The 27727-nt window shown below is 40.9% G+C and overlaps 1 protein-coding gene across 1 annotated transcript in view; it reads right to left on the minus strand.

Annotated features, from left to right (window-relative positions):
- Positions 1 to 1235: 1235 nt before the first annotated feature.
- The window catches only part of SLC26A11 (solute carrier family 26 member 11), a 29673-nt gene continuing 3181 nt past the window's right edge, over positions 1236 to 27727 (minus strand). The window contains exons 3-17 of the mRNA XM_061615800.1: positions 26144 to 26336; positions 24920 to 25005; positions 14014 to 14093; positions 13060 to 13202; positions 12308 to 12483; positions 11208 to 11280; positions 10272 to 10322; positions 9507 to 9567; positions 8995 to 9050; positions 7425 to 7565; positions 4484 to 4611; positions 3973 to 4072; positions 2861 to 2994; positions 2095 to 2167; positions 1236 to 1337 (exon numbers count right to left, since the gene is read on the minus strand). Of these exons, the coding sequence (XP_061471784.1) occupies positions 1246 to 1337; positions 2095 to 2167; positions 2861 to 2994; positions 3973 to 4072; positions 4484 to 4611; positions 7425 to 7565; positions 8995 to 9050; positions 9507 to 9567; positions 10272 to 10322; positions 11208 to 11280; positions 12308 to 12483; positions 13060 to 13202; positions 14014 to 14093; positions 24920 to 25005; positions 26144 to 26336 (1587 nt within the window). The 3' untranslated portion in view covers positions 1236 to 1245. The remainder of the gene's footprint in view (positions 1338 to 2094; positions 2168 to 2860; positions 2995 to 3972; positions 4073 to 4483; positions 4612 to 7424; positions 7566 to 8994; positions 9051 to 9506; positions 9568 to 10271; positions 10323 to 11207; positions 11281 to 12307; positions 12484 to 13059; positions 13203 to 14013; positions 14094 to 24919; positions 25006 to 26143; positions 26337 to 27727) is intronic.

Raw genomic sequence — 27727 nt, forward strand, 5'->3', positions numbered from 1 at the left:
TCCAAGAATTTTTTTGAACCGATAATATCTTTATCTCCAATCTCTTCAATTCCTTCAGGGATAGCGCTGAATTCCAAACTGTAATATTTGTCTCCAGGATCCATCACAGCCAGGAAATCCAAATCTTTTTTCATGTCCATAATTAAGCCAATCTCCATAGTTTGAACCTTGCCTTTAATTTCTCTTTCATCTTTTTTTTGTTTTCCAGATCTATCTTTGTTCTCCTTTCTCATAGAATCCTGAGTTTCTTTCAGCTCCTGTCTCATTTCGTAAAATTCAATTCTCCACGCTTGTCTATTATTTCTCAGTTCTTGTTTTATTGAGTTAATCCCATTCATTATTTTCTGAAACATGTCTAGAGATAAAGTCCCTTCTTGTACATCCATGGTCTTCTTAATTGTCATTCTTAAAGCCAAAGGAACAAAACTCCTTCAATTTTCAATGTCCCAAACAAAGAGCAGCTTATTTCTTTAACCAGTTACAAAGGAGTTAATTTTTCCAACAAACTAACGTCACACGCTAGACAGCCCTTATCTCTTATCTGCCTGAAAGTGTAAGAACAGCTTTAGTTCACAGCGTCGAAATAGCTAGTAGCAGAGAGAATGAGCAGATTCGTCAAAAAAAAAGTAGATCAGAAAAAAAATAGTCCCAGCCATAGATCAAAAAGATTTCTTATCTCCTCCAATCAGAAATCTCTCGCCCGTTGTAATCTTTAGAATGCCATTTTCCATGTCAGCTTTTTGCAATAAAAAAAAAAAGATAAGCTATTTATATTTTCTTCCCCCCTAGCTCCGCGAACAAAAAAAGGAAAGTCTTACCTCACCTAGGTTATCTCAATTGCTGTTACTTTGACAAATCTCTTTAGCTGTATAGATAAGAAAATGATGAATGTAGACAGGAGGATGTTTGCCTGTTAATCCGTATAAAAAAAAACGGGTCACTTATCCAGCTGAGCTAGCATAAAAATCCTCGCTCTGTCTGAGCTGCTGGAAGACAGACAATTCTGACGAATTCCAGACTCCAACAATCAAAACAAAGCTATGTGGGAAATCTCACGTTTCTTCTTTAACCGGAAGAAATTATTCCCAGTCAGAAAAGAGCCTTCTGACTGAATTTAAACTGGATAAGTTTCATCCAAGACGGGAGCCCGTCTCAGAGGCTGCACAGGCGTAGGGATCCTCCTGGGAAGTCCAAGCCTCGGGCACTCCTATAGTTTGGTTACAGGTATTAATTAGTTCTGCATCCTCACTGGATGATCCCAGATGTTGGCAGCAGGCTGTCACTGCCATCAAACAAGGCTTCACTGGCACCACACAGTTCTTCTTCAAGACACTCCTCTGCAGAAGAGACAAATGGGGGGTGGGGGGAGAATGCATTGTATTAAGACTTTGATACATTTTAATTTTTTGTGGGTCAAATCCCACCTGCTGTAAAAAGACAACTAGGAGAGAAGGTTCTGTGAAGCCTCTGTGAAGACTAAGAAGACATTCCCCCAAAAGGCTGAATCCTTATGGGAAAGTGCAGAGGTGAGGGAAAGGGCATTGGCCAGAGGTTACACCTTTCCCTCATTGGAAGACAGCCATGATGAAGGGAAAGACCAGCTTAGCCACACCCGAGCAACAGAGATAAAGGAGATGCAGGGAGCCCCACCCAACCTCCTACCAGAAAGACCTCTGCCCCAACTGCCCACTGCCCTGGGACTCCAGGAGAAAACAGGTGGCCATTCTAGCCTCTGCTACTGGCCACAGGACTAAGAGCCAGCAGGTAGGTCCACAACACATGGACAGAAATGCCTGGTTCCAACTCACTACTTTGCTCTGGCATTGTACATTTTCCCTCCACTCCCTGTCCTTTGTGCATCAATATTTTGGTTTGAAACCTGGGGGGGGGGCTCATGTCTCATAAATCATAATTTATGTACAATGCCTGCTTCCAGCATTGTACCAGATTTTTAAGTAATGTGAGATGCATCGAGAAAACATCTTTGGCTGAAAAGCAGGACGAAAATAAAACAAAGATAGAAAACACATACAGAGACAGTTTGCAGCAAAATATCATAGCCATGAACATTCAGTAATCTATCTCCTCTCCCACCTGCATCCTTCAGGCTAGGGAAATGATAGAATCCTTCCAGATCAGCAGCCAGCAAGACTTGGAGTACATGAGCCTGTCAGCAGGAAGGATAAGGGAGAATTGGTCAGTCACATTCCAACGATTTCTCCACAGCATTCAGAGAAGCTCCTAAAGGCCTGAAATCAGATATCAAAAGGACCCTGGGTAGATGGAGATGGTCTGTGGCTTAAGGGTAAGGTACATCCTTTACTTGCCTGATCTCTTCGGTTCTGGCCCTTGCATCTCTGATTAGAAGGATCCTCCAGTTGAGATTTAGAGAACACACCAACCCAGACAGAGTAGACAGTTCTGGATTAGATGGACTAATGGGCTGACTCAATCTAAAAGGCAACTCCTTATTATCTTCAATGGGTGGGCTGTAGTCTAGAGCATTCTGGGTATTTTATGTTTTTAGAAACTTGGCTTCATGGTATTGTGCTTAATTTATGAACATATGAAGTTGCCTCATGCTGAGTCAGACAACTGGTCCATCTAGTGTAGTATTGTCTACTCTGACTGGCAACAGCTCTCCACGGTATCAAGCTCTGCCACCCAAGATGCTTTTTAAAACCAAGATTAGAGATGCCAGGGATTGAACCTGGAATTGAACCAAGATTAGAGATGCCAGGGATTGAACCTGGTACCTGCACTTTTCATTTAGAAAAAGGGGCCACTGTTCAATGGTAAAGTGTGTAATTATCCAGTTACAATGTGTATTTGCTCCTCCCAGGTTGCAGTTCTCACCCACCTGCAAGCAGACAAAGACTAGAGAGAGTCTCCTATGCTGGAATTCCCGGAGCAAGTCTGACAGGCCCAAGACCACTGTGTAATCAATGTTGCTGACATGACTACAATCCAGAATGACATTGCGCAGTTGAGACTCTGAAGGCAGACAACAAACAATGTGCTCAAAAGAGGGCAAACAGAGACAGGGCAGCTATTCCTACCAATAACATTCTGGCTGATTAGGGCCTAATGGTCAATTTCAAGTCCTGACCCTAAGCTTCCTTAGCCCCTAAGATGAATTAGTTCTTCCCACAAACCATTGGTGAGTTGTAATGGGACATTAAAGAGCCATTGTGTTAGGAAGCAACAGGACACTTCTGAGACTTGAACCACTCCTCTTTTCCCAGCTGAAGATTGGAACTAAGGCTTCCCAGCACCATCAGTAATATAGTAACAGCCTCCCATTTATATCTGCAGTACTATCAAAATGTAGCATGGCAGGTTAGTGGTCCCATGAATTCCTTGAAGAGCTAGAATCCAAAAGCGCTGGTAGTCCTGTGCTGCATGCTTATCTACACCATCATGTTGATGTTCCATCACTTTGGGTCAAGGAGATGCTAGCTAGAGTTCCCCCTGAATTGAAACATGTTGTCTCTACCTATGCATCATTGACCTTTAATCAAGAGTCATGTTACGAGAGCCCTGGGCTTGTTTCCTTCTTGAAATTCAAGGAGAGTCAAACATAGGTCACACTCATTTGTTTTCAGAAACACCCCTAGGCAGTGCTTTTTTTTATAAAATATTAGGTGCTGGTACTCATACATTGATAAAAGTACTGTGAGGGCTAGCACAAAATGACTGTCATGGACAGCAAAAAAAGAGGTACTCTATACTGGTCAGTACTGTTACAAAAAAAGTCCTGTCCCTAAGACCAGGAATATTAGCTCCTCTCAGATTATCATCTCCTCAAATCAACATTTGTGCCTCTAACATACAATTCTATGTAAATATTATTGTCCCAAATGAGGTGTAGTTTGGTCATTTTGTCCAGATGACAAGAGGTTTTCACTTCTGAACCAAGTTCAATTCCCCACAGCCAGCAAAGTAGCACAGATGTCAAGTTATACACTTTACCTGACAGAGTCCGTTTGTGCACAATATCCCGAAGGCACTCAATGGCAGGGAAATACAGACTACTGGCTGGTTGTATGTACACTGTCTCATGCTCCAAGACCTGCAAGAGAGGTTGGGAGAAAGTGTCCAGCAATTTCCAACCTCCCTCTTCTGGAAGGCAAAAGGAACATGCTCAAAGGCTGCTAACTGTCATACTGAAGGGAAGTATGACACCTGTTTCCTATATGAAAAATCTCACCCATATTGAAAATTGGTTTGAAAATGAGGTGCAGGATATAAATGTATATTAAAAATGCTGCTCTCTTCTCTTTGCATTGTCCAAGACAACTATTACCTGTTTCAAACTCATGGGTCACAAGCAGATAGTAGCAGGCAGAGATCACAACAAAAAAGTAACTTTCCTGTGATGTTTCTCTTGTAGCTGCCATCCATATGTGCTGCATTAGTTAGGTTTCCTTCCTAAGCCCTTGCCAACAGTGTGCATCCTAACTCAGTGGGGTCAAAAACAAACCTTTATCCGTGGCCTGGCAATGGGGTAGAGCAGGAGAATCCCCGAGACCAGCACCCCTGCTATGATTCCATACTGTATCTCCCAGAGGCAGAAGAAGAATGTCACGCACAGGGGCACCAGGTCCAGCCCTGAGAGAAAGGAAGACATACAACTCAGATAATTGATATGTCCATTCCTACAGCAAGGTGGCTTTCACATAGCACAGGAAGGGAGAGAAACAAACAGCAATGGAAGAGAAGTAGCAGCTTTTTACCTACCAAAGTTTCACTAAAAGCTTTTACCTCATTAGTGGTACACGGAGGTGACTAGATCTGAAGGTCATAAAAGGCAATGCTCACATCGCATATATTTTCCCTAACATCTCCAGATTCAGCATCACCCTGGGGGATCTCTCACTCTTCTCTTCCGCTTGCATTCTATACCATTAACCAAACCAAAGCCCATACCATAGCAAATAACCTCAGGATGAGCTGGGCATGTGTAGTGGATGACTGCTGCTAGGGGAAAGGTCTCTCTTACAAAATCTCAAGATTATTGTGGTATCTGAACCAGAGTCCATTCAATATCATAAACCAGGGCGAGCAGCTTTTTTATTCTGACCACATTCCTCGGGGGTAACATATCAAGGGCTGCATGTCAGCAGTGGGTGAAGCCAGTGCCAACGATTGGCAGAGCCATAAGGCAACCTTGTGTTCATTTTCACCTTGGCTGCTTCAGATTGAGAATTCTCAATCAGTTACTCTCAAATTATATATAGAGGAATTTTATTTGTTTTTAACTCACCCTTTGTCAAACAGGGCAGAGTACAGCAAATTGTAAAAATCCCAGGTTGGAGGATATCAGATATGAAAAATCAAACAAGCAAATTGCAGTAAAAACATTAAAACATTTTTAATAGAAAAATCAGTATAACACCTCCTCTCCCTCTCAAGAGCTCACATCAATAAATGTCAAGTTAATTCTGCCTCACTAATTCAGCTAATTCAAAAGGATGAAGCACCTTGGGTTCTCAATGTCAGGGAGTGGAGAATCTGAGTTGAAACTGCATTATACTCTACTAGTCATGCTGCTGGACAAATAGAAAAACTATCATAGGCACTTTTGTGCTGATGAAAAGCTGAATGTGCTTCTTAAAGTATTATAGTCATTTATTCTTGCCTTTGAAAACATACCTTTGGTAGATATTCTGTTTGTCCAGCAGGTGCCAGTAAGTTTGTAACTTTTTATAACCAAGATGGTTATGGACTGTATTCAACAAAGTCCTACTGAGAGTAGGCCCATTAAAATTAATGAACCTGTTAGTCATGTCTACTCTGAGTAGAACTAGCATAAAATACCACCCTATATTCCTTAAGCATGACATCACAGAGAGATTTTTAAATTAAAGTGAGTGTTGCTATGTGAAGTTATGAGTGGGGAATATAAGATTTCCCAAAAATATCTAGGAAACAGGATTCTCAGCTCCTGTTCACAGATCCAGAAAAGTTGTATGGGTGAGGAAATATTCACAACAGGCTTCCCTGTTACTGCTTTAAATCCTATCCATGAGTTCTAAACATTACATCCGGGTGTTCAAAAAGTCTGAATATCAATTCAAAACAACTTAGCTTTGCAAAGTCCCAAGTCTGCTGCTAATCTGGAAAAAGTGGAAAACTGATTACACATAAAGAGTGGATATTTTTGTTTAGATCATATTAATTACTATTGTAACAATTTCCTTGTATTTTTGTAGATCTTAACATGTCAAATATTGTGTTTATATGTAGTGATTCCGCTAATAAAAAATTAGTATTAAAAAGGAAGTGGTTCTAAGGGTGCAGCCCTATAGCTGGTTGAAGGCAAGATGAGTGGTTGTAGGAAGCCATGCTAGATGTTACTCTGGTAGTGAAGAGGAAGACTCGCCAGCAGGATGGCATGTACTGCACTGGATTCCCCACTCCCACTTGTCTGTAGAAAGCTCTGAAGGTGTAGATGTCCTGCTGCAGGTGTTCCAACAGCAGTGGGGTAAAACTGAGCCATTCCAGGGACATGTTCGTGTCAGATATGGGTCTTCAGGATTCTAAGCCACCTTGTTTCCCTGACATGTCCTCAGAAAAAGGTATCAAAACTTTTCCTCCCATCAATGGGAGGGGAAAAAACCCCTCCCCCATCCCAACTTTCCATCCTGGCTGCTAGCAGGGCTATGGGCATGGCCAGAGCCACCAAGGCTATAGAAATTGCCCTGCCAAAGCATGTCCAACACATGCACACACACACAGTCTTTCAGTGTTTGAAAAGTCTGAATATCTACTCAAAACAAAGTTTTGTGGAGTTCTGAATCTGCAGCTAATCTCTTTCAATGAACAGTAGAAAGTTTTGTAGCAGAACTGCAGCACTTTGCTGACCTGGGGTGCCTCCAGGCTGTCACTGTTTTGCAGGAAGGATTCAAGCACATATCAGAACTTTAGGCTTGTGCAATTAAAGTGGATTTACCACCCTAGCACAACAAATCCACTTAAAAAAAATCAGGATGAATGCCCAATAAACAGGCCATCTGGAAAGGCCCTTGGAATTTGAGGATGTGGGAAAAAGTATGAGCAGAGTGATCCAATTCCAGAAAGTTACAAAAAGGGCAAACCAGCAGTGAGGAAAGACTGCAGGAAAACTCAGAGGCGGAACTTCCCCATAAGAACATAAGAAGAGCCTGAAGATCAGGTCAATGGCCCATCAAGTCCAGCATTCTGTTCTCATAGTGGCCAACCAGGTGCCACCACCCCTCACCAACAACAAGCTTTTATCTTATCCCCGAACAGGCAAAAATACAAAGACAGAGAGAGAGAGAGTTTCAGGCCACATTTAAGAGAATTCTAACTGGGTTCAATTTTCCTAAGGAAACATTACAAGATGTTAACAAAAGTTAGGGTCTTCAGCTCTGAAAAGAATAGGACATTTATGTTCATACTTTTAACCTGCCATAATGTGTAGAAGATCTTGGCATCAAACATAGGAGCTACAGCACAGATGATGACTGCTGCCAGTGCAGCCTTGGGAATGTAGTAAAAGGCAGAGGTAAGGTAGGCTAGAGACAGTAACACCAGGGCCCCTATGGAGAGAACAAGGCAAAGTGAGTCAACACGGAAATCCTAACAACCAAGACAGGAATATCCCATGGGGTAGAGAGCTGAGTTGGAGTGACAGAAGGCATTATTGTGCCAGGGAGACAGGCTACATCATGTTAGCAACATGGCCATCTGGGAAATAGCAAATCAAACTGGTTCTATTAGGAGTAATGAAACACTACATGCTAACCTGCACTTTAATTTTGCAAAAAGAACACAAGCAATATTTTCAACAAGTACCCCAGGATAGCAAAACGTAGTGCCCACCAGATATTGTTGGATTCCCACTCCTATGCTGTAAACCGCCCAGAGAGCTTCAGCTATGGGGGGGTAAATAAATAAATAAATTAGATAGAGACAGAGACAAATAAATAAATATTGGGGATGACAAGTAGCGTAGTCAAACATCTAGAGGGCACCACATTGCCATACCTGGAGAACCTTGCTACTTTTCAGGAATGAATGAAGTTCTCTAACTTCACAGAAGTACTAATCCAGACTGTTTTTTATAGTTTAGAAAGACTCTACTTTCTTGTAGAGACTAATTGACTAAGGATTGTTCATTCATAAGAAATTAGTAATCTTGGGTTTAGGCTCAAGCTTTAGACAATACTATATACTATGAAGCAACAAAAAAAAACTCCAAACAAAAGTTTACTCTATTTTTCAGGAGACAGAAGCCAAGAGTTCTAGATCTCATGGACCTCATCCAGGTTCATGAAAACAGTGGCATCCAAAATGCACATGAACTAGATTGTACCCACACACTACCGATAAGAACTGGAAGTATAATATTGGTCTTAAGAAAATCTGACTGCAAAATATTCTGTTGAATCACTTGGCCATTGCCATACTTCCAGAAATAGGGTAGTGCTAGATATATGACTGAATTCACACAGGAGTATAGCAACACTACAGAATGGCTTCATATTGAACACTATCACTTTATGCTAATTAATCCTCACAAATTTGGATTTAAGTGTCAGAGTGACCATGCTCCCTGCAACTCATTTTAACTAATTCTGGACCATTTGGAACTCATTTTATCTAATTCTGGACTGAAAAATCTCCTCAAAGGAGCCACTCAGAGGGCTTTCAATATCTCCTTATGCACCATACTATCACCATCAGTCCAAGAAAACACGGCCACTACGTTGGCATCATTCTATACATCATGAAGGTACACCAACACTCCTCTAATGGGATCCATACCAGCAGATTTTCTACTTGAGGCAACATTCTGTTTCTGGACAGGTTGGTGTATGGTCTCTTCCCAATTGTAGTGCCATTTTCATCCCCAAGGGGTGATATGAAGAGAGTTAATAATTCACTCAGTTCTGTGTTCTAGTTTTGATATAAGCCTTTAATAATGCTGCATCTCAGCAGTCACAAAGGCATCCTTCTAGCCCCTACCTGTGATTAGTCCCCCAGCAGGAGTGCACACACCAGTCTGAGCATTCACTGCTGTCCTGCAACACAAACAAGCTATGTAGTTACGAGAACAGGAAGTAGCCCCTTCACCTTCCAGAAACATTTAAGGGAAAGTGGTCAGCTTAACGACAATAAGGTCTAATGACTATTTATCAGGAGACTCACTCACTCACTCACTCACTCACTCACTCACTCACTCACTATATATGCACTTGCTAGACACACTATTGTTTAAACTAAGCTTAAGCCAGAGCCAGTGTGGTGTAGTGATTACAGTGTTGGACTATGACCTGAGAGACCAGGGTTCAAACCCCCACAGGCCAGTCACTGTCTCTCAGCCTATAGCCTACCTCACAGAGTGTGAGGAAAAATGGAAAGCGGAGAACCATGTACACCACCTTGAGCAACTTGGAAGAAAGGTGGTATATAAACATTACTACTACTACTGCTACTAACAACAACAACAACAACAACAACAAATAGGATTCACTCACCGGCCAAAGCTACCTGTGACAGGATAGGATGAGACAAAGGATCCTAGGAGGTTGGTGAAACCTGGAGATCATAGAGGAAGGGAGGTTAAGGCACAGAGGCTGAATGAAATGTGGAGTCCTGCTCCCTTGCATCAGGGAGGCACCAGGACCACTTAGAACACACACTTAAGAGGGGCAAAGACTTGTTTTATGTTCAAATTACACCAAGATGGATTTTTTTTTAATATTAAGAACAGTTTGGAAAATGAAATATCTAGGTAAGGGTGGGAACCTGTAGCCCTACAGATACTATTGGATTATAATTCCCATCAGACCGAGCCAGCATGCCCAGTGGCCAGGCATGATGGGAGCTGACATCCAACAACATCCCAGGCCATTGGTTCTCCTTCTGTAACCAAAGGTCATGGTGGGCTGTCCCTCACTGGAAGCTTTCAACCAGAGGCTAGGTAGCCAACTGTTGAGGATGCTCTCACTTTGAATTTCCTGCATCAAGCAGGTTTGCAGCTGTATGATTCTAAAGGAGTGCTAAGACTGGGGGTGATGGTAGGAGGGCAGTTTCACAAGTTATGCTTGACCCCAAGGTCTCCTCCTTCTACAAGCTAACCTGAGCAAGTGCCCTTGACAGTCGTTTTAGAAGTCCTTTTTGTATTTGGGCATGGCTCTTCACTCCCAGACTCATCTCCACTTAGTCTCTGTGTCCCTCAGAACAAGAGACTCAGTCCTGCCCAGTCAATAACATCCAATACATTCATGTAAAGTTCTTACCCATGGCCAACAGCTCCTGATTGGGGTCAATTTGGTAGACATTTTTAGAGGCTAGAATGTAAAGGGAAGTTGAGACACTGGTTAGACCATGTCCCTGATATTCTGCAGTGGGTAAAAGTTCCACAACGCACTGCAGGCATCAAGATGTGAAAGAAGAAATATGGGTCTGGAAAGAACTCTGTTCACCCAGCAGAACCTGAATCATTGTTTTCTGCTCTTGAAGCCATTCTCCACTGAGAGTTCTGCTACCTGGACCAAGTTACATTTTTGCCCTTCTAGGTATAAAGAAACGTGTATGGGAATGACCATATCTTACTCTGGAACATCATGAGGCTAGGGAACCTTCCTTACTTTAATGCAGGGACAGGAAACCTGTGCACCTTCACATGTGGTTGGACTTCAGTTCTCATCAGCCCCAACTAGCATGGCCAACACTCATGGCTGATGGGAGTTGTAGGCCAGCAACATCTGGAGGGCACCAGGTTCTCCGTTCCTGTTTGAATCCATGGTTCAAAAAGAGACTAGTTATTTCCTCCACCCCTGCCTACTCACACACAGTAGCTCTGTGGGATTGCACTTTAACTTGGCACCATCCCATAATGCCAACTGGATGGAGCCCATGCAATCCACCCCACCACTGCAGTCACATTACTCATACATGCCCCCCTCTCCATGGTATTATGCCAGATGGAAACAGTCAGTTCCCACACTGCTGGTTCCTAAGGGGGCATTGTTGGCAGGATAACAGCAGGAGATGAAAAATATCTGAAAGAGAAAGCCACAGCTAAATTTATCATCACTCCCTCCTCCCCACAAACATACTGTCCTCGGAAAGCAATAGGTCTTCCTTTCCCAAATCTTTTTAGGCAGGACAGTTCCCCACCCCACCCCCCAACTGAGTGCCCAGAGAAGCTGAAAGATTTTGGGGGCCCATACCAAATGCTTTTGCAATAGCAACAGTCTCCAGCAGTCCCATGAGTGGCACCACAGCCAAACCAGCTCCCATTTTCTGCAAAGGGGGAAAAGAGAGAGAGGAATACTATATTTCACTACAAAGATCACTGTGCCCTACAAATGAAACTTCATGAGCCAATCTTAACATCCTCACCTTGATATTTGATCCAGATACACTGCAAATACAGGAGGTTATCATTGATCTGTTCAAGTTTTAAGGATGTGTGCTATTCACTCAAGTAATACCCAATTTAAAAAGTTGTGTACTTTGAGCCAGTTTCTAAAGAAGGCACTGCCTCAGCACAAGATTATAGTCAACATTTTAATTTGTATAAACCTTACCTAATTATTATGTAATTAGGTAAGAAATCTATAAAACCCCTTAATATGTTGCCTAAACAACTCTTTGAGGCCTCTTATGTTATGTGATTGCACATTGTCACATAGTAATTTGGGTTTTTTTTATCAGGAACACAATACACCAAATCATACTAGCCCTTAAACAGCATAAATCAGTTGCTTCCTTTTCACTGTTCCCACAGATAAGAAGTAGGAGATCAGGCAGCTTCCAAGATAGCAAGAGTTGAGCATAATAGTAGGCAGCCATCTTCCACCAGCAGAGAGGTACCCAGATGCAGGCCTCATATGCTGCCCACATTAGTACAGAGACAGAATGGGTTAATTCCCTAATTCCAGCTAGGATTCTGTCCAGATAAGATACCCAAGGAGAGAAAAGAAAAAGAACAGAACAGAAGGAACTGTAGAGTAATTTGACAACTCAAAAGTAATTTGTCTGAGTTTATAGGACTGATTTGAATTTGCAATATACAGTCAAGTTAAATACTTATTTTTTTATTTAGCTAGGGATTTTTTTAAAAAAGTTTTTACATATTAATACCTTTTAAAGCAGCTTTTCTTACCATATCCAGAGGACAATGTTTAAATTTTGCTATTGATCTTTTTAGTCGTAATCGTAATTAAAATGTGCTGTAATTTTAATTGCAGTTATTGTGAGCTACCTTTTTTTAAATGTCATAACAAGGTGATGCATCTATATTAAGCCTACAAAAACAAATACCCACCTGTACCATCACTCCAAAAGAGACAGTCCCATTGGGTGTGACCTTGGAGAATGGAGGTAGCTGGAAGGGTGGAAGTCCCTGGGGTGTAGTCCCTGTGAGGGTAAATGGCTGGTAGCCAATCACTTGGAATGAGTAGGCCATGAGACCAGCAAACAGGACCACAAGAGCATTACGGACTGCAAGGAAAGGGGGAGGGAGAAACAGTCTTATAGTAAAGCCCTCCATTATCAAATAACAGTGCTGATGGGCACAAATGGTAGGCACAAATGGCCTTAATTATCCAGTTTGTGCTTATGGCCTTAAGGACAAATCTGAACTAGGCCATTTTCTCCAGAGAAAGCTTAGCCCTGTCTTATTCCCTTTATATCCTCTCTCCCCCTCCCTGCAGTTCTCCACACATTCTTCCTTAATAATGCTCGCTCGCTCTCAGCTCATTGCCTACCCTTCCTTCAGCTTCCTTGACTCTGGGCTGTCACTTAGCTTATCTCCAGGACCAATTCCTAGTTCCCAGACATCCCTTGTATGAGATTTTAATCCCAACCAAACTAACAACATTCCCTTCCCTCACGTGACTGTAGCCTACTTTATTTCCCAAGCAGCTGACCATTGTGGCCCATCGCACCAGTGCAGCCAATTAGCGTCAGAGTTTTCACCACCAAAATAATAACATAGATTATTCAGGCCATCCATAATAGCACACTGCTGGGAAAGGGGAGCACTAGAAACTAACTAACAGGACAAGATAGACAAACCTGTAGCTGTTGTCCAGACAACTAGCCAGCTGATCCTGACAGACAGCCTTTCCATCCAGTAGGCTCTAGGGATGCTGTTTTTCATTTGTTGCAGCACTGTAAGGGTGATCAAGCACAAAAGCCCAAGAACAGCATCCCCAGCCCTGCATGTAAGTTATAACAATATTAGTAACTGGGTTGCAAAGGACTGTACCAAAAACAAACAAACAAAACCAGGGAACCCCCATCATATTTTCTTTCTGAGCATGGTCTCTTCCTACCGAGCCATGGGGAACACAACAGCCATCTAAGCGCTCACCACATAAATGGTGTCAAACTTCTCTGACAGTCAATTAGATTTTTTATAGGCTGCAGGAAGGATGCAAGATTCAAAGGCCTAAGAAGTTAAATTCAGATAAACTTTCATTCATTCCTACAAGATTTAGCATCATACTACTCATATACTACAAGTACATATGGTAGATTCAGCTTTTGTGAGCCACGCTCTGCACTTCCTGGGAACATTTAATACAATTCATGTAACAAATGCCCAATTAAACATACAGCACAAGACAACAACATGTTATAGATCCTCCCAGTTGCTATTAATTTTAGCAGTACTAACTTCAGCCTTCTTTACAATAAAAGATAATAAAAAGCTTTTACCCTCATGGGTGAGGCAGAAAACTTGCAATGTCCCTTACCCCGCTCTCTTGTGAGCAGCCCACATTTCAGCTCCATCATAGCCTCCTATACTCACACACCAACCTCAGTAACATGGAGTCAGAGGAGTACAAATCTCATGGAAACTTAAAGACTAAGGATGCCGGAAAATTGCTTGTGCTTGGAATAGTCCAAGGGCATTTTTATTCCTATATGCATCCTATATGCTGTTTCTCTATTATCTTTGGCTCTTTGGCAGACAGAAGACCTTGTAAGAAGGAATAAAAGACAACTATAGACGTGCCCATTTACCTTGTCTCCCCAATACTGCAGAAGGTGTAATACACCTGGAGGATAAACTGCCGTGGGATATTCTGCAGGCCTAGGAGTGTCTATACAAACAAATTTTAAACACACAAGTCAGGATGATGAAAAAATAAGCACACACACTGAAGTAGCTGAGCTGGGTGCATACTTATGGCTCTCGAGTTTCAGAGACTATGTGAAAAAAAGAAGTGCTTGACAATCTTATTGGCAATCATAGCTAAAAGGTGATCTCTTTTCCCATAGTTCCCTACTCATGGCTTTCTGGGGCAAGGAATGTTGATAGGGGCTTTTTCTAGCCATGGGCTTTTTTCACTGGCCCCCGGATCTCCTGCCCCTTCCTCCCCTGCCTTCATGCTTTTAAAATTTTGCTTACAAGGCAGCTTTCCCTCTGATAGTTGACCTTATTTTGCATCTATACATATAAATAAATGTATGAACATTTCTGCCATTGTCCTGTGCTCTGAGGCTTTTAAGGTCCTAGCAATATTATAGCATGCTATCCAAAAAATTCATTTAAGGAAAAATATAAAGAAAATATAAGGTTCCACTACTTATCAGCAAATGTGTTTGTCTCACATTGAAATAAGATGTGGACCAGATTGACCAGGGGGCGCATGAAACCTGGCTGCAGCTTAGAACGACTGCTCTGATTCCCGCCAAGTGCTTAACGGCAACTACAATGACTTTGTGGTAACACTTCTTGTTTCTTTCTTCGACCCCTGTTAAATGAAGCCGTGTAGCACGTCTGTGAGCACAATTTGCTAAGCTTTAAGTCCTTTTACTATCTTAATTTAGTGTTTTAAAAAATTGCACCTAACAAAGGCCCAAAATGGCGGCGAAAAACGGAAAAGCTGGGCAAGGGGAAATGGCATCTGTTAACATAGAAAACCTGTTGGAAACAGTAATGACTCCAGTTCAGAGCATGCATACCCTATTAATAGCTGAATGGCAAAAAGCCTTTGAATCCACAAAGGATACACTGGATAATTTAGCACAAAAAACCCTGGCTATTGAAACGACAGCTAACAAAGCCATGGAATTAAGTGTTAAAACCTCTGACAAAGTCCAACTACTTTTAAAAGCTAATAGAGAATTAAACACAAAATTGGATGAACAGGAGAACAGAGCAAGACGTCGGAATGTACGCTTTCGTGGGGTCCCCGAAGAAAAGGAACAGGGAGACATGATTACATTTCTTACAACATGGTGGTCCAAAATACTCCCTGCAGTCCCTGTCACCGCACTAGATTTGGAGCGTGTTCACCGTAGCTTAGCACCCAAACCTAAAAGTACTGCAATGCCACGAGATATCATAGTGGCTTTTACTCATTTTCAATTAAAAGACGGATTTATGAGAGCCATTAGAGACAAAGGAGGCTTGAGATACGACAATAAAGAAATCATGGTTCTCCAAGACCTGAGTCTGGAAACTCTGAGGAAAAGACGAGAACTGAGGCCAGCAACAGAAAAACTGCAAACAGCTAAAATCAAATATCGCTGGGGTTTTCCTTTTCGTCTCTGCGTTGAAGTAGATGGCATATTACACACAGCTACCACAAAAAAAGAAACATGCCACACCCTTCGCCTATTAAACTTAGAAATTCCTTGGGACACTGAAGAACTGGATAAAGAAGAGGAACAGCTAGATCTCCAAGATTCTGAAAAATGGAATACAGTCATCTCCAAGAAAAAAAGCCTCAGACTCAACAAACAAACAGAACCACTCTGCACTCCACGTCCTTTACGATCCAACTCTTTCACTCAGAGAGGAAAATGAAATTCATAACCAAATCCACAGGTCTAATATAACACAGTTTGTGTCATGTTTAACACCTCACTTAAGCAAATTTCATTATTACAGGTCACCTTTTCTTTTAAATGCGACCTGGTTTTTCAATTTAGCCATGTTAGGGCTTAAGACATTCTGTTGTAAAATATATATGTTATTTAACAATATTAAATAATTGTTTTAAATATTAAATTAATTAAATTTAGCCATGTTAGGGCTTAAGACATTCTGTTGTAAAATATATATGTTATTTAACAATATTAAATATACAACAATTATAAAAAGGGGGAGAAGTAAGGGGAGGGGGGAAATAAATAAATAAATAAATAAAACAAATCAAATTATAAATGGTGGGAACGGGGGGGGGGGAAATAATGTTAACTAGTGGTTTTTTATTTTATAACGGTTTTACCTGCATAGGATAACACACTGTTAAAGAGGTGTTACAGAGTCCCACCAAGAAATAGGGACTCTGCCAAAAGTGGGTTCAATGGTTGTATTTTGTATGATGTTAATAGTTGTTATTGTTTCTCTCTGGCACATATCTGGCAAACTGAATTTGCTGATACTATGGGACATAAGTTATGTGGGCCAAAGCTGGGGATTGATGCATCCCTCATATCATCCTTAATCTGATTATGGAAGGTAATGTAAAAATTTACACTCTGAATGCTAAAGGTTTGGGCAACCCAGTCAAAAGAAGAATTTCCAATTTTATTTTAAAAGATAAGCCACACATAATTTTTCTCCAAGAAACACACCACAGCAAAGAGATTTCACGACTCTTACCCCATAACTATTATAAAGAGCAATATTCCTCTCATGGTTCATCCAAAAGCAGAGGAGTAGCTATACTGATAGCACGGTCTCTCCCTTTTAAACACATACAGACCTATAAAGACACAGAAGGTTGTCTAATATTTGTTAAAGGACAACTGGGAAATCAAAAGTTGACTTTAGCATCCCTATATGCACCCAACAAAAAACAATTGCATTTCCTTACCTCTTCCTTATCAAAATTATCTGAATTTGCAGAAGGTGCATTGATAGTGGGGGGAGATTTAAACTGGGCTGCTGATCCAATATGGGACAAATCAGTGAACACCGCTTCAGCTATACCTACTCAGTCTACCAACAAAACTAACTTTCAAGATATCCTATCTAAATTCAACTTAGTGGATGCTTGGAGATCTTTACATAAAATGGACAGGGACTACTCTTTTTACTCCTTTAGATATAAACGTTACTACAGAATAGATTACCTCCTCATAACTGACACTTTACAAACTACTTTACAGGAATCACAGATTGGGTCTTTCTTAATATCAGATCATGCCCCAGTATGGGCAATATTAACTATGAGAGAGAAAGATGAAATAACACCTACCTGGCAATTTGATAACTTTTTACTTACCTATCAATTAGCAACAGATGCTATCCAATTGACCATTAAGGATTACTTTACACACAATTCAGGGACAGGAGTTAAAGAAAATATCGTTTGGGATGCAATGAAAGCGGTAATACGAGGATGCTGTATTACAGAGAAAAATAAACTACAAAAACAAAAATCCATCCTAAAAAATAACCTATACGAAGAACTACAAAAGCTCGAACTTCAACATAAACAATCAGGCTCTATTAAAATTAGACATGAATTAGACACCATAAGGAAAAAATAGAAGCCCTAGAAATCTCAAAAATATCAAAATCCATGATTTATCTCAAAATCTTTATGAAAAAGGTAATCGAAATTCCAAACTTCTAGCTAATCAACTACGTCATAAACTTTCTTCAAACAAAATATGGTGTGTGCAACAAGATAATGGCCAACTTACATATAAAACCCAAAAGATTCACTCTGAATTCATGGCTTACTACCAAACACTATACAAAGCCCCAGAACCTAAGAATACAAATATACAGCCTTTTCTCCAAAACTTAAAGCTTACAAAGCTAGATCAAGACCAACAATCTATTCTAAACCAAAAGTTCACCAAGACTGAAATTAATGAAGTCATCAAGAAACTTAAAAATAATAAATCCCCTGGGCCAGATGGCTTTTCTACAGATTTCTATAAGAAATTCAAGGCACAACTGGTCCCCCATCTATCACGGTTATTTAACACTATTTGGGAGGGTAAAGAGATCCCGTTAACTTGGAAAATATCACGCATAATAGTAATTCCCAAACCAGGGAAAAATCTGAATGACAAGAATAACTATAGACCAATTAACTTGTTGAACCAAGACCAAAAGATCTTTACCTCAGTTCTAGCAAACAGGCTTAGCCTCATCATGCCCACTGTTATCAACCTGGACCAAACTGGCTTTATTAAAGGCAGACAAATTTCAGACCCAATCAGACGGCTATTGAACATTATTTGGCATAGCAAAAAATATTATAAACCATTAGCAATATTTAAACTAGATGCCCTGAAGGCATTTGACTCGCTACACTGGGACTTTCTTTTTCAGGTCTTGCAACACTACAAGTTTGGAAATACCTTCATTAACATTATACAAGGCCTATATAAACAAGGCTTAGCCAGCATCAGAATTAACACATATGAATCAGGATTTATAAAAATTGAAAAGGGAATGAAACAAGGATGTCCCCTATCGCCACTTTTATTCGCCTTAACCATGGAACCTTTGGCTCAAGCAGTGAGAGAGGAATCCACCATTGAAGGATACAACTTTAATGGATCCACTCACAAAATAAGCCTGTTTGCTGATGATGTGGCCCTCCTTCTCTCAGATCCACTAGCGTCCTCAGATAGCTTAAAAAACTTATTTCAAAAATATAAGGACATGTCGGGATTCACCATTAATTACACCAAATCCGAATCCCTGTTTATAAACATAGGTCCTAATACACAAAAATTAGTTAAAGCAGCATTGGGAATCTCTATTTGTGCTAAAAAATTAAATATCTAGGGATCATTATATCAAAAAATATAAATAAATTGTTTTATTTAAACTATAACCCAATTATTAGAAAACTTAAAAGTAATCTCAAATCTTGGAAAAATAACTCTCTCTCAATGCTAGGCAGAATAGCTGCATTACAGATGATGCTACTTCCTCGATTCCTATTTCTATTTCAGGTTTTACCTATCCATATATCTAGCGATGCCATATAATCATAGCAACGTACAATTATCAAATTTATTTTTCAGCAGAAAAAATCTAGATTAGCCCAAACTTTAATCTATAGAAAATCAAATTTAGGGGGGTGGGGCATTCCAAATCTAACATATTATCACAATGCCTTTCAAATTCGTCAAATGGTGTACTTAATTAAAAACATAAAGGAGAAACACTGGGTGGAGATGGAAATCAACCTTGCCGCTGATGCTTTACTTAGGTCCTTACCCTTTCTCTCAGTAAGACAGCAAACTATCAATAACATGGCCAATCCATTTACTAAATGTATGTTTCAGATCTGGAAATTATGGCAGAACAGATTGGCCCCCATAATTTCACCTTTGATACCTATTGCCTTTCATCCCAAATTTTATACTACTGACAGGGAATATCAGCTAAAAGAATGGAGTATAAGGGGACTCCATAGATTATGTGATTTCTTTGCAAACTCTCTTCCCCTTTCAGTTGAGCAATTAAAACTGAAATTGAGAGGAATAAAACTGGACTGGCTAACATTAGCCCAGGTCCGCAGCTTTATTATTTTAAAATACACGAAACAACAAGCAACAAGATCTCTAACACAATTTGAGCACTTACTCCAAGATACACACAAAGGAGAAAAAGGTCTGGTTTCTAAAATTTACTCCATTTTGCTTAACTCATCTCTAAAATCCACTCTTTCTCTCAAGGAAATATGGGAGACAGATCTGGGCTCTGAAATACAACTTCAAGACTGGGATAGGTTATGGGAAATGAAACCGTTTAAGACTGTCTCTAGCTATGTCAAAGTACATTCATTGAAAATGATACATCGATGGTATTGCACACCTGTCCAGATATCACACATGTTTTCCACGGCCTCTCCACTATGCTGGAGAGACTGTGGGAACAAAGGAACATATTTTCATCTCTGGTGGGAATGTGAAACAATACAAGCTCTTTGGCTCAGGGTTTATGATGAAATGTTGTTGATTTCTAAAGAACACTTTGATTTTACGCCAAAATTATTGCTATTAAACATATTTGATGCTACAAACGCAAAGCTGCTCTCCAAAGAATTGATCATCTACATGACCTTAGCAGCAAAATTAACAATTGCATCGCAGTGGAAATCAGCAAATGACCACTCAATAAAACAATGGTATAACTCCCTCTGGAATATAGCCATAATGGAAAAACTTACACATGAACTAAAACTAAGACAGGGTAAGGAAAAACCAGACTCCTTTTATTTAACTTGGCACTCCTTTATTGAATACACTTCGGAAGATACGTTTATGCATCGTCCATCAATGGAAGCCTGGCGGATATGGAGACACTTATAAACGATGTAATGGCCTAACAGAAAGGAAACAGAATTTTATTCACAGTCATTTAGACTGCATATCAGTTTAGTCGGTTGAGTGTCTGAGAGATTTTATTTTCTTTGTTAGCATTTGAATGCTTCTTTGTTTATTGTTGTTGAATAACTATTGCTTCTTAATTATACTGGTGTCTAATGTAAATGAGAAAATTCATGTCATATAAAGACACCTGTGAAGAAACAAAATAAAAAAATCTATTAAAAAAAAAAAGATATGGACCAGATTTTTCCAGTTCACTTCCTTCCATCTTAATCCTAAATACACTAATTATCATGGAATAGGTTGAGAATTATACCTTTTGTCTGCACCTCTTAGAATTGCATCTTCATATTTCAGCTTCTAAAATGGTTCAATGCTTCACACTTTTCATAAAAGGTCATACACTTTATACGCTTTATAAAATAAGCTTTAACAGCTGAAATGAAGTATTTAATTCATTCTACATTATACAGTGCAATCATATAAATGTCTGCTCAGACATAAATCCCAACAGAGTTCAACAGAGCTTACTTTAAGGTGAGCAAACATAAGATTGCAGCCTTAGGGTGTAATTCAACTTGATCTTGTGCCAGGCTAGAGGGAGTTGGATAAGGCAGACCCCTGGCTGAGCTGGCAGGCTCCTGGCACTGCTGGGCTTCACTAGCAGAAACCCTCCAACCCACCTGAGCCGCGACACCACCAGGATCCTGCCAGCACCAGCAGGGTCCGCAGGGGACAGCCAGCCTGCCAGACGGAGAGCTGGAGGAAGGTGGTGGTAGCCCTGAAAATGGGCATTCCAGGGACATGGCAGGGGAGGAGCTGGGGGGGGGGACTTATGTGAGATTCAAGTCTCCCTAGGACTGTTCCCCCAGGTCCCACTCCACATGAGAATTCTGCCAGCAAAAAGGCCAGTGGAGCAAAATGATGACAAGGGTGGTCTACGGGGAGTGCTTACTCCCCAGTAGGCCTATTTGTAGGAGCCAGCTTTTCCGATCCAGCTCCTGCACACAGGTCCTGATGGAGCCACCATTCAGCCGGGGGGGGGGGGGAACTAAGCAACAAGTGGATGCCGCAGAGCTTCCCACCAGCTCCCCCTCCTGCTGGCTACCCGTAAATTGCATTGTACTGTTAGTTGATACATTTAGATTATTCTTTAAAAAGGCAAAAAAAAAATTTTTAAATACTTGTCCAGTTCCTTCCACTAGAAATACATATCTATATAGTCACCTTATATCCAATAATGTGTACATTTCTATTTTTCTTTTGTACAAATAAAACTGCATTTCAATGCTAGTTACAGAAAAAGGAATCTTGTCCTTTATGTCACTGCTTTAGAAGCCTCCTGCATCACAAGGAGCCGAGGTTTCACTTTCAAAGGTTGTTCTTGGGACTTGCACTCGTTACAGGCACAAGGAGTTCAGCCAGCAATTGCTATCATTTGCTGCCACCCCCCTCTGTGAATAGCCGGCTGTGGCCAACCACAAAGGAAACATTAATGTCACACCAGACCAAACAGAGTTTTAAAGATACTGACTGAAGCAAGGCAAAGGGCTCATACATCCCAAAACCTATGGTAGAGGGTGGGGTAAAGGAAGGTGCCCAGATAATAGTGGCAATTTCAGCACTTTGGGCAGTCCAACACCACACACAGACTCTTTGCTTCTAAAACTACCACCACAATTACCTGAGATCATTTTAAAAAAAGCTGGTTAGACCTTAGTTACTGTTTCAGACATCTCTGTGCTTTTTATTGTGCACCGCTCCATTTTATTTATTTATTTATTAGATTTATATCCCGCCCTTCCTCCCAGAAGGAGCCCAGGGTGGCATGAAGCATCACCACTTGCCATAGGGCTGCGAAGGCAGATCAGTGGGGCTGTCAGTGGCTAAAAATAGATGGGGACCACAGCTAGCCAAATGAGATCCTCCTGCTGTTTACAAAATTGTTCAGTTCCATAAATTTTATATGAAAGTGATAAGAAGAAACCTGGTAACCCTCATTCCAGGAGGCAGAAAGGGACCATCCCATTATGCAGCAGCTGTTAATGGGTGGGAAAAGATAGGGCAGACCGTCCTGCATGTAATATATTTACAATGTCACCTTCTCACAAAAACAGACAAGTGCCAGAGTCCTTGCATGAAGGCAGAGCAAAATTAAGAGCAATTTTCTTAAGTTTTATTTACATAAAACAGTTGAGTTCAGTTAATCTTCCACTGAACATAACCATCTGGTCTCCTGAGGATGAACTTTGTACAAGCCACCCTGCAGTATGTTTCAAGATCACAAAAATTGTTTTATTCCACAGTTGGTAGATATTCATTGTATTGTTGAATGCAATTGATACTCATGCATTGTGCTTCAAGGAATTGATTATCTAACCATAGATAGAATCGGATTTTGCTTTTCAAATCCCAAGAAAAGTTAAGTTCTTTGGTTTACTTGACAAAGTCTTAAAGAATGGTTTTACCGTTGGTCTATGTGGGTAAAGAATGTTTGTATATGACAACCAGTTGTCAGTATAAGCTTGTCAAATCAGCTCATCAATATGGGTGTGTCAGCATGTGCTTGTCAACAGGAGTGAATGGCATGACCGTTTTTCCTAGCTGAGGCTTTTGCAATGTTTCACCTATTTGTTTTAAGATGCGATATTAACATTGTATGAAATCTTGAACCTGTTGCACTGCCTTATAGGCTCTCTGATCTTTCTCACCCTGGATTTCAGAAACACTTAGAAATAGTTAAGCAGAAGGGAGAACAAGTCACATTACAGGTAAAGCATAAACACCACAATATCAGCAATATTGCAGCTAAGATTAGAAATATAAGTACACACAGGTGATGATGGGATGGACTGCTTGGCTAGAGTGAAGTGTCAAAAGGAGGTTAATCCCTTTTCATACATCCCATTGTGGTGATTTTAATATTTCAAATGATTCTGGTTATCGTATTAATAGCCCTGGTAAGATGGATCCTATCCCAAATGGCACAGTTACGCAAGATGAAAGTAAGCATAAGAGTCAATGGCGGAATCAAGGAGGTGCAAGTCCTATGGAGCATTCTGGACTACATTTCCCATCCCACACCCACTGTGTTATGGCTTGTTGTGCATTCCTGGGGTACTGTGAAAGAGGACAGCAGCAAGGCCATTCTGTTGGCAACTAAAATACCAGAGAGAAACTGAAATAAATGTTTTCTTCCTTGGCAGGCTTCCCTCAAGCTCAGCAGAACGATCCCGTTGTTTAAAAGACAGCATTAGAAAGTAACCTGAGTTTTTTCTTTCTTTCTGAGAGTCAGCAAGACACACACACACACACACGAGTTCACCTCATACCAAGACCTCTCCTTTTCACATTGATTAGTAAGAGGGAAAGTGCATTTAAAAAGCAGTGCTAGAGATCTAGGTGGGCGGTGATGGCGATCTGAACTCCAACATGTGTAACTACGCTCTTAAAGAATGCAACACGGGACTGCATGCCACAGAACAGGAAGGGAGTCTGGGTCTCAGCACAAGCCTTGAGGCAAACAGATTCCTTCATGCTTTTTGGCCAGAGGTCCTCCATACCACTTCAACTGTATTCCACTGCCCACTCCTGGGCCTAGGATAGGTAATCTCTGCTATCTGTCATTCCTTATAGCAATAGGGACCTTTTCTTTCTTTAGTTTAAAGTTATGGATGGGTTAGGATACTAATGATTAAATGCTGACATTTTGTAATGCTATTCTTCTCTTTTCTTCACCATATCCTTTAGGATGAATAAAATAGAATGTGGTATTGTGTGAAGCTAGCTTCAGAGGAGGGAACTGATGGGGAATTGTTTATATACAAACAATAAGCAAAATATATTCTTTTATAAAGCTATAAAGGTTTATAATATTTTAATAGTTTAGTAGCCAGCCAGAACCTTTTTCTTTTCAGAGCTGTCTTCCCTGACTGTGCTGCTATGTATGGTACAGCTTGAACTCTATAAGATAACACTGAACAAACACTGAACATCCCTGTACTCTCCCAAATGTAGGAAGGATTGCATTAACTGAAATGCTTAGCTCATAGCGAAAATGTACTGGTATGTGAAGTGCTGAAGATTGCCAAATTGACTAGAACATAATGCAATGAAAATGCAATACCTATGCAATGCCTATGTAATGCTGATGTGTAACCTCCTGATTCATTAATGCTAAAACCTTTGTACTGGAATGTATAAAAAACCAGGCAAACAGTGCCATGTTGCAGCTCTCCACCAACATCATGGGAGACTGACAGTGCACACGTAACCAATAAAGGCCTAACTTTGCTGCAGACCTGTGTCTTCAATTTCATCTAGGACCCCCGGTCCAACAAATCCTAGAATTCCCCATCACAGACATTTTTTAAAAAATTGAATCTAGCCGGCCTACTTCCCCACACAGCTAGCCCTCTGCAAGTCTCACAAAACTCTCCTTGAACCACTCGCCAGAGACTAACCATGTTTACTTAACAGGCAAGTCCGGTCTCCAATGTAGTCTTACAGTTTGGATAGCTGAGCTGTACAAGTAATAAATGTGTTTGGTCACCAGGCTATTGAACCTGGGTTTCTAGTTGAACGCCAAGTGAGGTAAGGAATGGCTTACCTTGACCTGATTGAAGCCAATGGTGACTGCAGCAGCTGAAGTAAAGCCTTTGATGACAGGACAGGAGATAAAGTCCAGGAGGAAACCTGCCAAGAATGAAAAATTCCCATTAAGTCTTATGAAGACTAGGCCCGACAGATTTAACAAAGCTTCTGCTGTGTCCATTCACAATAATAATAATAATTGCCAAGCTCAGCAAAAAGACACTCTCTTGGCAATTCCATCCATGCATCAAAGATGCCTGCAGACACAGTGGCAGTTTCAGTACATTAGGCATTTGGGTGGCCTCAGTAAATATTTAATAAGTATTTCTCCCAGGGTTGTCACTCCCACCCACCCCATAACTCTTGCTTGGCTCAGGCTCACAAGTTCCTATGGGTTGCTGCTCTTTGACCCACCCAAGCTCCACACCAGAATTGGGCCTGCTGAATTTCTTCTCCATTCCTCTGGCAGCCACTGGTATCTTTTGCCTTCCTAGAGTCTCAGGCCCTCTATTTCCTGCTGTTCCCAAACAGTAAAATCACAGGCAACTGGACGATGCTCAGAAGAGGAGCTCTGATCCCATCTACTGCTGCTTCATGCATGAAGTACTGTTGTAGGCAGAAACCCAAGTTTAACTAGCGTACTTGCAGACTGAACTACGCAAGAGAAAGTAAGATGGGGCAAATATACAATATTTTATAATTTTCCAAGTACTTCATTCTGTGGCTTTTTATTTTGTTTTAAGTATTACCAATCCCCAACTATGAAAAATGGAGTATATTAAAAAAATTAACGACACAAAATGACCACATGAATCTCTTGCAAAACAGCATGCAAGTTTTACAAAAAAAACTTAGGACATCAACAGAGAATCTATAGGAAACAAGGTGGGGTTACAAATCACTATAATTAAAAGGAGTTATGAGGCTTAGACTGCAATCATATACCCTCTTACCTGGGAGTAAGCCACCCAAACTCCATGGGACTTATTTATGAGCAGATATGCATAGTGATTGTATTGCAATTCATGGAGAACAGCGGACACAGCATCATGTTCAGTGTGTTGCTCCAGCTATCAAAATCTTGTAGCAGACAATCTTATAGTACCCAACCAGTGATAATTACTACTGCCCTGTCATCTCCCAGTCCTATCTTCTAAAGCACCCTATTTGGATATCATTACCAATAAGCAAGCTTGATGGATCATTGATTTGATCCAATAAAGTATCAGCCAAGTCTTACCAAGATGCAGTAGCCCCATAGCTAACTGGATGCAGCCTGAGAGGAAGGTAAGCAGGACGGCATAGGCAGGGTCATGGAATGCGTAGGACGAGACCAGCAACGACATGATAGCTGTAGGGCCCAGTGTTACATCTTTTGAGGTCCCCAAAAGGCAATAGATGAAGCAGCCCATAAAGGAGGAATAAAGGCCATACTATAAGGGAGGGAGAGAGGACAATTAGAGACTGGTCACAGGGAACTAGGAACTAGAGCAGAGCTAGAGCACAACAAGGATAGCAAAGCTGTGAAAACCGCAATCCTTGTCTTCGTGTAAAGGTGGCTTTCATATGGAGTGTACATTTTAACTTTTGTATACATTTATTAGAAAAAAATAAACAAAAAAATGCTGTCCTTGAGGATGTCTTATTGAGAACTTGGTAAATCACTTTTTAGGGAGGGTGTTTGAGAATTTATCATCTTGAAACAACAGGAAGAAGAACCAGAACCAAAAAACAGTCAGAGCATTTCAAAGAGACCAGTAATTCTTGTCCATCAACATTTGGTTTATTCCAAGGCAGTTGCAGACTGCTAGACTCTCTCAGAGCCAATTAACTCTAAAACTACTCACCCCTGGTATTGGGCTTATATATTTCAGGCAAAAAAAAAAAGGGGGGGGGAGAAGGGAATAGATTCTAAAGCTACTACAGCAGAGCTACAATCCTACCCCAACTTCCCTGGGAGTAAGCCCCGCTGAATTCAATAGGACTTACTTCTGAGTAGATAAGACTAGGTTACAACCTAATATATTTAGGCTGCAATCACATATTAACTTACCTTGGAATAGGTTCCCATTGAATTCAATATGTCTTAGAATCATAGAATAGTAGAGTTGGAAGAGGCCTATAAGGCTATCAAGTCCAACCCCCTGCTCAATGCAGCAATCCAAATCAAAGCATTTCCGACAGATGGCTGTCCAGCTGCCTCTTGAATGCCTCCAGTGTCGGAGAGCCCACTACCTCTCTAGGTAATTGGTTCCATTGCCGTATGGCTCTAACAGTTAGGAAGTTTTTCCTGATGTCCAGTCGAAATCTGGCTTCCTGCAACTTGAGCCCATTATTCCGTGTCCTGCACTCTGGGACGATCGAGAAGAGATCCCGGCCCTCCTGTATCTGACAATCTTTTATGTACTTGAAGAGTGCTATCATATCTCCCCTCAGTCTTCTCTTCTCCAGGCTAAACATGCCCAGTTCTTTCAGTCTCTCCTCATAGGGCTTTGTTTCCAGTCCCCTGATCATCCTTGTTACCCTCCTCTGAACCTGTTCCAGTTTGTCTGCATCCTTCTTGAAGTGCGGAGACCAGGACTGGACGCAATATTCAAGATGAGGCCCAACCAGTACTGAATAGAGGAGAACTAGTACTTCACGCAATTTGGAAACTATACTTCTGTTAATGCAGCCTAAAATAGCATTTGCCTTTTTTGCAGCCACATCACACTGTTGGCTCATATTCAGCTTATGATCAACGACAATTCCAAGATCCTTCTCACATGTCGTGTTGCTGAGCCAAATACCCCCCATCTTATAACTGTGCATTTGTTTTCTTTTT

Source organism: Rhineura floridana, chromosome 3 (genome assembly GCF_030035675.1).
Source record: "Rhineura floridana isolate rRhiFlo1 chromosome 3, rRhiFlo1.hap2, whole genome shotgun sequence".
NCBI classification, from domain to species: domain Eukaryota; kingdom Metazoa; phylum Chordata; class Lepidosauria; order Squamata; family Rhineuridae; genus Rhineura; species Rhineura floridana.